Source organism: Nannospalax galili, unplaced genomic scaffold (assembly GCF_000622305.1).
Source record: "Nannospalax galili isolate Female #2095 unplaced genomic scaffold, S.galili_v1.0 scaffold861, whole genome shotgun sequence".
Classification (NCBI taxonomy): Eukaryota; Metazoa; Chordata; class Mammalia; order Rodentia; family Spalacidae; genus Nannospalax; species Nannospalax galili.
This window is the reverse complement of record NW_008345581.1, coordinates 588,189-600,757: the sequence shown is the minus strand read 5'-3', so window position 1 is coordinate 600,757 and position 12,569 is coordinate 588,189. Positions and strand designations below refer to the sequence as shown.

Below are 12,569 nucleotides of genomic sequence, written 5' to 3'. Positions count from 1 at the left end.
TTGAGACAGGATCTCCCTGTAGCCCTGGCTGGCCTGGAACTCACTATGTAGACCAGGCTCGCCTTGAACTCACAGAGATCCACCTGCCTCTGCCTCCTGAGTGCTGGAATTAAAGGAATGTGCCACCATGCCTGGCTAACACTATATATTTAAGTGCACCACATGTATGTAATGCCCACAGATGCCAGAAGAGGACACCAGATCCCTGGAACAGGAATTATGTGTGGTTATTAGTTACCATGTGGGTCCTGAGAACTGAACCCAGGTCCTTTGCAAGAACAGCCAGTGCTCTTTAACTGCTGAGCCATCTCTGTAGTTCCAACAAATAAACAACTTTTATTCCTCTGGGTTAAGAATTTTTCCCTGTAAGACTGCTGTTGAAGTGCAGGTAATAAGGATAAAAGTCATCAAGAAATTAACACATGAACCCATTATGACCCAAAGGCAAAACCCAAAAGATAAAATACATCAAAGAAAATGCTCTGAAATAAATGGGAAAAGATCAGCCTTTTCTCACAGTGGGGGACCCTGAGTACCCAAGTGCTAGGCAGCATGAGGGTATCAGAACCTAGCACACAGTAAATATCAAAGGAAAGGAAAAATGGGAAGAGTAATGATGGCAAAGGCTGTGGACCTGATACCATGACTCATTTAAAGAAACTCACAGTTGGCTGTATTAACTTAAAAGTCAAGGAATTATAGCAAAGGGGGCCAAGAAATCAGTAAGAACTTAGAAAGCAAATTATATAAATCTGAGGGCAACAGAACAAAGCTTTTAATAATACACAGAGAAAGAGCCAGTATGAAAACTTATTTTTTTAAACAAAGGAAGAAAATGGGTGACAAATGGGAATATACAAGGAAATACAGAGAATGCATGTAGGAAACAGGCCTAGAAGAAGACGCAATAGTGAGAATATGGGAGTTAAAGTCTTTTGAGCAAAGAAAACTTGACTAATACCTATAATTTGATCTAAGAATGGCCTAATAGCATAAAGATTTGAAAGCAAGGTTTTTCTGATATGCATAGATTACTTGATATTTATGTTCTTCCAATATTTAAAACATTTCAATGCTATATTTTAGTGTTCATAACATTCATATTCAAAAGGGAACAGTTATTTTTGTCCTAGTTTGCAGAAGAAATATAGTACAAAGAGGCTCTCTTATAGGCCAAAAGGCACAATGGGTCAAGATGGTAATATTATCACTTCAAAGAGAGGAGTTGAAGAGTTGGAGGGCTTTGCATAGTTCAGACTTAGAGAGTTTTATTCTTTTTCTTCAACTTTCTACTAGAAGCCCAGTCTCTGACAAATGCTTTTCTTTTTGTTGCTGAGTTTCCAGGCCTACACTACTTTTACTTTGTTAAGATTCATTTTCCGTCCCCGCCCCATCATCACTTAAAGTTGTAGGGGAAAAATGTATAAACTGCACACTAAGAATTGAACCAGACATGGACATTAAGTTCTCCATGGCTGTGTGAGGTCTAAGATGAATGGGGTAAACCGTATCAACAGATGCTGATTTCATAAACGGGATTTTCTAACACACTTAAAAAACTGATTTGTCTTTATAGCTACACTTAAGCACCACTAAGAGTGGGTTACAAACTCAAGCTGGCCTTTCAAATAGCTTTATAAACTGCAAGAATCCATAAACACAACCCTTTATTGCTCTGGCGATATCTTCCCTCCTGTTCCTTAAAGGTGGCCTCTCTTCTCCCTTTCCGACACCAACCTCTTGTAAGACCATAGGCAGTAAGTGTTGGAGACACATTGACTGCCTCATGGTAGAAAAGATATATAGTACAGAATGACTGAAAATAAGGATAACTTAGTTAAGTGCTAAGAGACTACAGAAGCCAAATAAAAGCTAGGTTAAAAGAAAACTGGGTAGCTGAAAGACATGAATCAATTTTTAAAATAAGTGGTTATAAGAATAAAGAAGCAGGGATGGCAGAGATGGCCCAAATGGTTAAGAGCACTGGCTACTACTCTTGCAGAGGACCCAGGTTCAGTTCCCAGAACCTATATGGTTGCTAACAATAATCCTTAACTATAGTTCCAGGGGATCTTCTGGCTTCTGTGGGTGTTGCACAACACAAGTGTACTTACATCCAGGCATGCAAACCACTCATACACATAAAATTTTTTTTTTTAAAGAATAAAGAAGCAAAATTTAATAGAATTAGCTGATGTAGTAGTAAAAAACAAAACAACACAAAGCTGGGCATGGTGGTACATGCCTGTACTTCCAAGAGGATGAAGGTTGAGGGAGGAGGATCTGAGTTCAAGTTCGGCTTGAGCTATATAGTAAGGCCCGTCTCAACAAGCAAACACATAAACAAAATCCCTTAAAACAAAACAAACTGACATAATCATAACTTTTATTTTTGAGACAGTTTTTGCTATGTAGCCTAGGTCCCTCCCAAACTTCTGAATGGTGTGGTTATGGGCATGTCTAACACAAGATAATTTTTGAAGTTATAATACATATACACCCTCATTTTTATATGCAATGCTAGTTTTAACTTCCTTGAAAAAATTTTTTGTATATATCTGAGTGTTTTGCCTGTATATAAGTGCACCACATGCATGCAATGCCTGTAAAAGCCAGGAGAAGGTGTTGGATCTCCTGGACCTGGAGTAATGAACCATTGTTAGCCTCCACGTGTGTGCCTGGGTCCTCTGGAAGAATAGCAAGTATTCTTAACAGCTGAGCAATCTCTCTAAGCCCAGTAGTTTTACTTTCTAATGGAATAAGAAGTTTATCTTGCTTCCTAACCTGATAATTAAGGTCTAAGAGCAATGAACAAAAAGGTTTGGCTTTTAAAAATTTGATTTAGGGCTATCATCAAATTACTCTAGTCATATATATGTAAAATGGCTATTGTGCCATATGATTATTAACATAAACAATAAATTGTTAACTAAATGACTTCTGTTTAGCAAAAGAAAACAGATTTTTATCTTTTTAAACTTTTGTATGTTGTCAGCTTCAACACAGGCAATTTCTTTGATGCTCCAATATGGACTGATCTTCAATGCACATAACTGGCAAAGTCCTTCCTTTGCCTTCCAGTACCTAGAGACTCCTCCCTGCCTTCACTACATTCTTCTCTACCCTCCCTTGACTATCATGGGGTCATTAGGCATTCTATTTTTCTCTCATTGAATTGCCTAGCAATCCACTGAGCTATGGAGCAGGCCAGAACTACTATACTAAAGGGTGGAAAGGCAAGACCAGTAGGGTATGAGGGACACAGTGAACAGGCTCCTCAGTCAGGGGTTAAAAATATCAAGAAAAAGAGGGTTACTCAAGTGGCTCTCTATTCAAGACAAGATAGGCTGAAGGTCTATGACCATGAGGCACTCAATAGCTGGATGGGCTCTTGTGGTGGTTTGAATGAGAATGTCCTTCATAGGCTCTAAGTACTTGAACACTTTGCTGCCAATTGGTAGCCCTATTTCAGGGAGATTTAGGAGGTATAGCATTGGAGAAAGCACACCACTGGAAGTAGGCTTAAGCCTTGTCCCATTTCCAGTTTGTCTCTCTGTTTCCTGTGGCTGCTTGAAGATGTGACTGCTCAGCTTTCTGCTCCAGCTGCCTCCTGCCATGCCTCCCCAGCTATGATGGACTCTTATCCTTCTGACCATAAGCTCAATATACTTTTCCTTCTAAACATTGTCTGGGTAATGGTGCTGGGTTTTTATTGTTTTGGCTTCTTAAGACAGGATTTTCTTGTTGCCCCAACTGGCATGGAACTCACTGTGTAGACCAGGCTGGCCTCCATCTCAGAGATCCACCTACCTCTGCCTCCCCAGTGCTGCAATTAAAGGCGTGCACTACCACTGGCTTTGTCACGGTATCTTATCACAACAACAGAAAAGTAACTAATGCAGCTTTCCAGACAGGACTGCCAGCTCCATACCAGGGAACTACTGTGCCTTATCTGCCATTCTGAAGCATTCCACAAAACCTATCTCTAACAGATTTTTCTCATTTAAGAAACACTCATGCCAGGCATGGTGGTGAATGCCTTTAATCTCAGCACTTGGGAGGCAGAGGCAGATGAATCTCTGTGAGTTCGAGGCCATCCTGGTCTACATAGTGAATTCCATGCCAGCTGGGTCTAGAGGGAGACCCTGTCTCAAAAAAACCAAAAAGAAAGAAAGAAAAAGACCAGAAATACTCATTTGGGATTTATGCAGTGAACATCTGATAAAATAATTTTTAGATGTTCTAAATTTAATCACAAAGACTGGGGATACAAATAAGCCCTGTATTTTATAAACTTTCTTGATCGTTAAGCTACCTAATCCAGATGAAACAATTACCTCTTATGAACTGCCCTCCTATCCCAAAGCTATCCCTCCTTTGCATTGTCCTGTCTTTATTATCAACAGCCAGGGTAGGTCACAGTGCTTTCCTTTTCTAAAGTTTATTTATTATTTTTTTTTAAAAAAAGATTCTTGGCTTTAATCTGATAGACATTTTCTAATTGTTATCTGGCCTACATGGTGGTAGTTACTCTAACTTGTCTGAACACCTGGTGGTCCTCTCTTTTTCCTGGCCAGCATGTGTAATGGCTCAATCAACCCTTTTCAATTACAGATATTTCCCCTCCAGAGTTTTGGGTTAACAGCATCTCAAAATGCAGATTTCTCTCATCCTTGTTAAGTTTTATATTTTGTATTTAGATCTATAGGTTTAAGTCCATTCAGACATTTACACTCTTGATCCTGTCATCTACTAAAGTAGCCACCTCTCACAGAATTGGGTAAGAAACCTTGATACCTTGGAAAAAGAACTTTTAATTTGTTAGGGTGTCTATCAGAAATGGCTAATTTGGATGCATGTTCATACAGATAATGTCATAGAAACAGCACCATGCTAGAAGTTAGAGGATTTATTTCCTGACATGAACTCATTCTATAACTTCAGGTAAATACTTGGGGGACTAATTTCTTCATAAGTAAAACAGTGGAAACAGGTTAAGTTCCTTTTTTAAAATTTTATTTACTATTTTTATGTGTATGCATGTACTGCCTGCATGTATGTAAATGCACCCGTGTCGTGCAATGCCTGCAGAGGACAGAAGTGGTGGTTGGATCCCCTGGGAGTTATGGACAGTTGTTAGCTGCCATGTGGGTGCTGGGATTTGAACCCAGGTCTTCTGCAAGAATAGTCAGTGTTCTAAACTGCTGAGCCATCTCTCAAGCCCCAAAGGTTAAGTTCTTACTTCTGGAGTTTGTTTCTGTGGTGCTAGGAAGTGAACCTTCCTTGATGCACAATAGGCAAATGCTTTATCACTGGGCTGCATACCAGCTTGGAATAAATTTTTTGTTAGAAACATCTAAGGATCATCAAGTAAGTTCTAAGATTGGGGGTGGTGAGGAAAGAAAAACTTTTCAGTTTCTTTAAAATTACTAGTTGTAAACCATTTAGCAGCAACATAAATGCTCTGTGGGATCATATAGAGAAAAGTGTGGGCTATGACTGGACTGTAAGGACTTTTGCAGACAGGTTGAAAGGAAGGTCTTTAAAGTAGATGTTGGGAAACTTGGTAGTAATGGAAATCCATCTCACAGTGGACAGCTAGGATAGTCCTAACATATGTGTGCCTATGAAAGAACAAGAGAAACAGGCTCATGCAGTAGTTAGTTGTTAGGCAGATTTAGGAAGGATCTCTGGGGCCCAACCCTAGAGTCCTGAAATGCCGAGAGGAGAAGTTGAGGCTTTATTTTGAAGAATGATAAGTTTTCAAACTTTTTGCGGGGGGGGGCTCTTTGTGAGACAGGGTCTCTCTGTAGCCCCAGCTGGCCTGGAACTCACTATGTAGGCCAGGCTGGCCATGAACTCACAAGGATCCACCTGCCTTTGCCTCTCGAGTGCTGGGATTAAAGGCATGAACCACCACGTCCAATTTTTTGGTCTTTTTTGAGGCAGGGTCTCCCTGTAGCCCCAGCTGGAACTTGCTATGTAGACCTCAGGCTGGCCTTGAACTCACAGAGATCCGCCTGCATCTGTCTCCCAAGTGCTGGGATTAAAGGCATGTGTCATCACACCTGGCAGTTTTCAAACTTTTAAAAATCATTCCTGAATAGCTGGGCATGCCTTTAAATCCCAGCACTTGGAAGGCAGAGGCAGGCAGATCTCTGTGAGTTCAAGGCCAGCCTGGCCTACATACGAGTTCCTTCCAGGCCAGCTGGGGCCATAGGGAGACGCTGTCTCAAAAACAATTAAAAAAAAAAAATCATTCCTGAAAGCAGGAGAAACTTTCAAGTAGAAGTATAAATGGGGTCTCAGGTACTCCCCCTTGATCTATGTCCATATGGCCCTTAGCTCACTGCTAAATTTTGAGGTACGACACAACTCTTTTTCAAAAATTATTTTTATTTTATGTGTATGAGTGTTTTGCCTGCATGTGTCTAAGTGCACCCTTGTAGTGTAAAGCAGTGCCCACAGAGGTCAGAAGAGGGCGTAAGATTCCCTGGAACTGGGGACAGTTGTTAGTTGCCATGCGGGTGCTGGGATTTGAACCCAAGTCTTCTGCAAGAACAGCCAATGCTCTTAACTACTGAGCCATCTCTCCAGCCCCACAATATGACTCTTAAACATATGTGCGTGATAAAACAAAAACCCAAACAAATCAGATTACTTCCATAGAAGGTGAGAATCCCTGAATGCTGCTGAGCTGAAGAATGGCATGATCAGCTATAGCCTGATGTCCAATGTTTACTGTTCTGGGAAGAAGATAGAGATGTAGAACATAGTTAAAGTACTCCTGACATCAGGGAGCTAAAATCTTAAATTAGAAGCACCTGGGTATATTCTACAGGACCAAAGATTTGCTTCCTAGTGTCAAATTCAATTATTTATGGGTAAAACTACAGCAACAGGATGGTCCGATGGCTCCTTGTCTGGCCTCAAGGCAGATAACAATCAGTGGGTAAGAACAAAAAAGAGACAATTTATTCTAACAGGATTATATAATACCTGGCAAGGTAGTGAGTTTTCAGTGACTGAAAACATTTAAGAAAATGCATTTACAGTCGGGTGATCCCAGAGCCTGGGAGGCAGAGGCAAGCAGATCTCTGAGTTTGAGGCCAGACTAGTCTACATAGTGAGTTCCAGGCCAGCTAGGGCAACAGAGAAATCCTGTCTCAAAAAGACCAAAAAAAAAAAAAAAAAAGTATTTATGAATCAGTGATGTCTTAGAAGGGATATCCATATTAAAATGGGAAGCTGGACTAGAATACCATTAAGTTTTTTTCTTCCCCCAACTTAAGAGTTTTAAGAAGTAGGACCACTGTTAGAGATGTGTTAGAATCAAATAACTTTCAAAATTAAAAAACCCTATGCTTAAAAACAGAAAGCAAAGACGGTGAAGAGGGAGAATGCTGGGACTGCCAGAGAAAGGGGAGTATTCATTCAGTACTCATATTACCTTTGCAATTTTCCCCACTTCATAAATGTCTGCTTTTTGATCTTCGAGATCCATGAAAGCAGTTTCAATTCTGCTTAGAATCTGTTCATGGTTACTGCAGGTATCTGGGAGTCCTTCAGGAAAGTAGAATCGTGGAATGTTTATGGACAAGGGTATATTCACGTTATTCACATGAGGCTCAGAAGAAATAGGCTGAGGGCTACTTGGAAGGGCTGATGGAGGTGGAAGTGACGATGCAGGTTTCTTTTCTGGTTTATTTTGAATCTGGAAGAAAAAATGTGATTGTAAGACACAAAAATTCCAAACAGTATATATTAATTAAGACTCCTCGACAGTAATAGGAAGTTTTGTATAAATATAAGAAAGCAAAATTAAAGACAGTAGCAATCAAGTGCTCAGAGTACTCTAGAGGGCAGTAAGCATGTTTCTAGGGAATGCTTTCCATATTAAATAAACCAACATATTACCTATCAGTAGTTATTTACATAGATTTATGTTTATAAAATTCTGGAGTATATTTTCCTGCATTTTGAAAACTGTTTTTTGGTTTTTGTGTGAATTTCAAATTCTCCTTCAAAGAAATGATGAATTCTCTAAAATATATATACATTTAGGGGATATGGATATCTCAGTGGGCAGAGTGCTTGCCTGGTAAGCAGAGCTGTTTTAGATTACTAGCACTGTAGAAAACCAGGAGTGAGATACACACCTGTAGCTTCAGCACTTGGAAGCTGGAGGGAGGAAGGTCAGGAGCTCAAGGTCACCGTCTGCTAAACAGTAAGTTGGAGGCCAGCCTGGGCTACATGAGACTCTGTCTCAAAAAAAATACATATATATACACACACACATACACACACCTAAATATATATACTTGTAATTTCTTCTCTAGTTTGGCTTTATCAAAGTAGAATTACTATAGCTCTTTTTGCCCAGAAAAATTTTCATTATAAAAATTAAGGCATTTTAGGCTGGGTATGGTGGTACATGCCTGTGGTCCCAGCGCCTGGGAGGCAGAGGCAGGCAGATCTCTGTGAGTTCAAGCCAACCTGATCTACTAGTGAGGTGCAGGCCAGCTGGGGCTACAGGGAGATCCTGTCTCAAAAAGACAAAAATAAAATAAAATAAAGCATTTTAGAATACTTTTGGTTAGTTCACTTGCCACTTCGGGGCAGCCACTTTCTTCAAGATACAAATTTAGTTCATCATTTTTTCATGGTTCTAATAGGCAAGAACCATGGTTATCAATTTCATCATAGCCAAACAATCTTTACAGTTAATCAGCTAATTTATAGTTTCTTTCTTTCATTTTCCAAAGAAGTAGCTGCTAGTGTGCTTTATGAGATATTCGAAGGGACTGAGAAAAGGGACGCAGCAAGGCAGTAAGAAGCTTGACTGAAGAAAAGGTCAAGACAGGGACATCGCCATTCAGGTTGGAAGTTTTTGCTTTATACTTTAAAATGATTTAAACTTTTGTTATTTTTAACTATATGTATGTATGTGCGTATATGTGTATGGTTTTGTACAAGTGAGTGCAGGTGCCCACGAAAGCTAGAAGGCTCAGATTCCCTGGAGCTGTAGTTATAGGAAGTTGTGAGCTGCTCAATGTGGATGTGGGTGCTGGGAACCATCCAGAGAGTCCTAGGATAAAAGTAAAAAAAAGTACTTCATGAAGATTTGCAAGGTTCTAAATTACCAAGGATCATGAGCATGAGAACATATCAGATGCTAAATAAAGTATGAAAAATAGACATGGTTATTTGGTTGTGTTAGGGCTCGTGGATACTAGGTTCGTTACCACTGAGCTCTATCCCTAGACAGCTTTTAAAAAAAAATTACTATGACCAGGCATGGTGGTGCACGCCTTTAATCCCAGCACTTGGGAGGCAGGGGCAGGCAGATCTCTGTGAGTTCAAGGCCAGCCTGGTCCACATAGTGAGTTCCAGAACAGCTGGTGCTACAGGGAGACCCTGTCTCAAAAAGACCAGAAAAAAAATTACTATGAACATGGAGTATTATTCAAACACTTTCTTCTTTAAATTACCCTGCTATCCCTAACGTTTGAGCAGCGATTCCATATAAAGCCATAGTCAAGGAAGAAGCGGCACAAAAGGGAAGGAGGCCAATGAAACATGAAAAATCTAACTAAAAACAGTAACAGCTTACTAAATCTTTTAAAGTTTCAGTAATAACAGAAATTACAACTCTCACTCTCTGGAAGACTGTGAGGACTTTTAAAGAAATAGAATTCAACATAGATAAAAGAGTGTAAACAGGGCTGAGCACAGAACTGTCCTCATGAAAGGCAAAGGGGGAGTGACAAAGTCAAACAATGGGGCTTCTCAAGAGATTATGCAGAATCTGGCACAGTCCTTCAGACTCAATAATAAACAATCATTTCCACTTGTAAAGCAGCTCAAAGTTTATAAACCTCTCTTGATTTAGCTAATTCATAATCTAGTCTGGGTAAACACTCTGCTTAATGGTAATAATGCAAATATTATTACATAGTTAACAACAGCAGAAGTATTCTTAAAATTCTGAAAAAAGGCACAAATCTTCAGAGACTTTACCTAGACTTTTCTTTCTTCTTTTTTTTCCTTTTTTCTTATTTTGGTCTTTTTGACACAGGGTCTCCCTGCAGCCCCAGCTGGCCTAGAACTCACTATGTAGACCAGGCTGGCCTTGAACTCACAGAGATCCACCTGCCTCTGCCTCTGCCTTCTGAGTGCTGGGATTAAAGGCGTGTGCCACCATACCTGGCACTTTACCTAGATTTCTTATATTAGTGTTGTTTCTCTTCTACCATTTTGTATAGAAAGAGTTTTGTGAGAATGTAAGCATACAATCATCAAAATTCTTTGTTTCTTCAAAATATTTCCCATAGCATGATATCTAGGGTAGTTAGGGTTAATAATTTTAGAGCAATTATGGCCTTAGAACTAAGACCACTGGTACTGGGGAAGATGGATACATGCTAACAGAGAGAGGTCTAGAGTGAGAACTTCAGTGTTAACTCTGTTTTTGCTTTGACACAGATATACATAACATAGAACAAACACTGGCTGTCAAAGATTGTATATGAAAGGGAAAACATCTGATTGTATACTATTCTTTTCTCTGTGTGTGTGTGTTTACTTTTAACACAGAGCAAATGACTTATAGGCAAGTATTTATTAATGCATTGGTTAATTACATATTTAATAAAATGTAATATTTAGAAGGAAGATAATATAAAAAGAACATACTTATTCTGAACTTTCACTGACATCAATTTACTTCCAATTGAGTTCAATAGGAAACACATAATTTAATTTTTAAAGTACTATAGTAAGACTGATTTTATAAACATTACAGAGTAAAAACCTTCTAATACAATTTTTTGCTTGATTTGATGGCAAGTTTGATATCTACTCACTTTGAATAAAGCTGTTTCAGTTCAAAATAGGAACAGCAATAAAACAAAATAAGTTGGGAAAAGTATTATCAATTCTTGATTTCAGTATTTCACTATGAACACAGAATTACTTAGCTATTCTGTCACCATAGCATTTCCAATATTTGACCATTTTGACATAAAAAAAAGAAAAAAAATCACATAGTTTATTCCCCAAATCTGAAGTTATTCTGATCCAGAACTATGAAATTATGTTTCCTTGCTGGAATTTGGATAACTAGCATTTGTACAGTATTTGACATATACTGTACTCCATATTAAGCCATTGGTATGAGAAGATAAACGTTGGTCCTGAGGTTGTAAGCAAGGAAGCAGAGACTCTATAGTATCTAGAAGAAATTGTTATGCTTCATTATCTACATTATACAGTATATTATAGACATGCACAGTTATCTACACATAAAAACACTTTGCAGGGCTGGCAAAATGGTCCAGTGGGTAAATGCACTTGCCACGCAAGCCTGGTGGCTGAAGTTTGACCCCCAAAGCCCATATAAAGGTGTAAGGAGAGAACAGACTTCATAAAATTGTCCTCTGAGTTCCATACATGTGCTATGGTACACATGCTCATACATCCACATCATGCATACATACACAATAATAATATAAAATACTTTTGCTTTTAAAAATATTATCAGGACTCATTCTATTAAACAAACATGAAGCTATATATTAGTAAAATCTACTGATTCAAAATATAAATAAGGCATTTACTATAAAAATTTGAGTTTCTTTAGTATTTCTGTATCTGTTAAGTTGTATTTATTGTCTGCAAAACAGGATTCCCTCTCTCCAAGATAAAAATGTTTACTGTAATCCAGGTCCAGAAGCTCTATTTTTAAACCTGTTGGAATTCCTCTACAAATAGCTTTCTGCAAATAGCTGAACAGAGGACACAGATTAATTCCTTGATCTAATATTAAGATACAAGTCAGTTATAAAATTATTTGTGTTAGTTCACTGGGTGGTTTTATTAGTAATAAATATATTTAAAAGAAACATTCACATCTCAAACCTGTGTCTGCTGAAATGACTTCAGCCTCTTCTTAAACCGTGAGGGGAGAACAAAATCACAGCCCCTTGCAAGGAAAGCTAACTCTCCCCTTAAATCCGGGTCCCTTCGCAAAGATGTTTCCTTGATCATCATCTTTGAAAAGTGAATGTCTACTCTGCAACTGTTCAGCTCACTTCTGAAGACTGTGTCAATCTTGTCAGTAGAAAGATAAGTTTTTTCTTCTTATCTCCCAAAGAAATTAAATTTAAGCATTGTATTCTCTCAGCCTCCAGGGACCACAGTCCATGCTTGTCCTGACATGCAGCTGGTTCCCAAGTACAGCCTGTAACTCCCAGTGCCTGCTCATAATGTTCAAGTTAGAAACAGCCTGCAAAGGGCCTATTGCTTCTTGTAGGTAGCTTTATATGAAACTGACCTGTACATATTGAGCCTGCAGAGCCTTCTGGGAAAGGAAGCACCCTTCTAGCACCAAAATTAGAAACATTACAGCTGGGCCTAAAAATAGTAACTTCTCAGATAATGCTAACTTCTGAAACTCAGTATGAGAAGGGCCAATTCACATATTTTATCCTCAAACTAGGGAAAGAAAAAGAAAAAAAAATATATGTAGAACATTTCTGTCTTTTGCTACTTGGTATTTTTGGAAAAAA

The 12,569-nt window shown here is 38.8% G+C and overlaps 1 protein-coding gene across 3 annotated transcripts in view; it reads right to left on the bottom strand.

Moving 5' to 3' along the window:
• The window catches only part of Ppp2r3a (protein phosphatase 2 regulatory subunit B''alpha), a 243,705-nt gene that overhangs the window by 144,854 nt on the left and 86,282 nt on the right, over positions 1–12,569 (bottom strand). For 2 of the 3 annotated variants that reach the window (XM_017800255.2, XM_008841637.3), the window contains one exon: positions 7,451–7,714. In XM_017800255.2, coding sequence (XP_017655744.1) covers positions 7,451–7,714 — 264 coding nt within the window. Of the gene's footprint in view, positions 1–7,450; positions 7,715–11,919; positions 12,364–12,569 lie in introns of those variants that run through there. The other variant, XM_008841639.3, reaches the window with a different exon arrangement.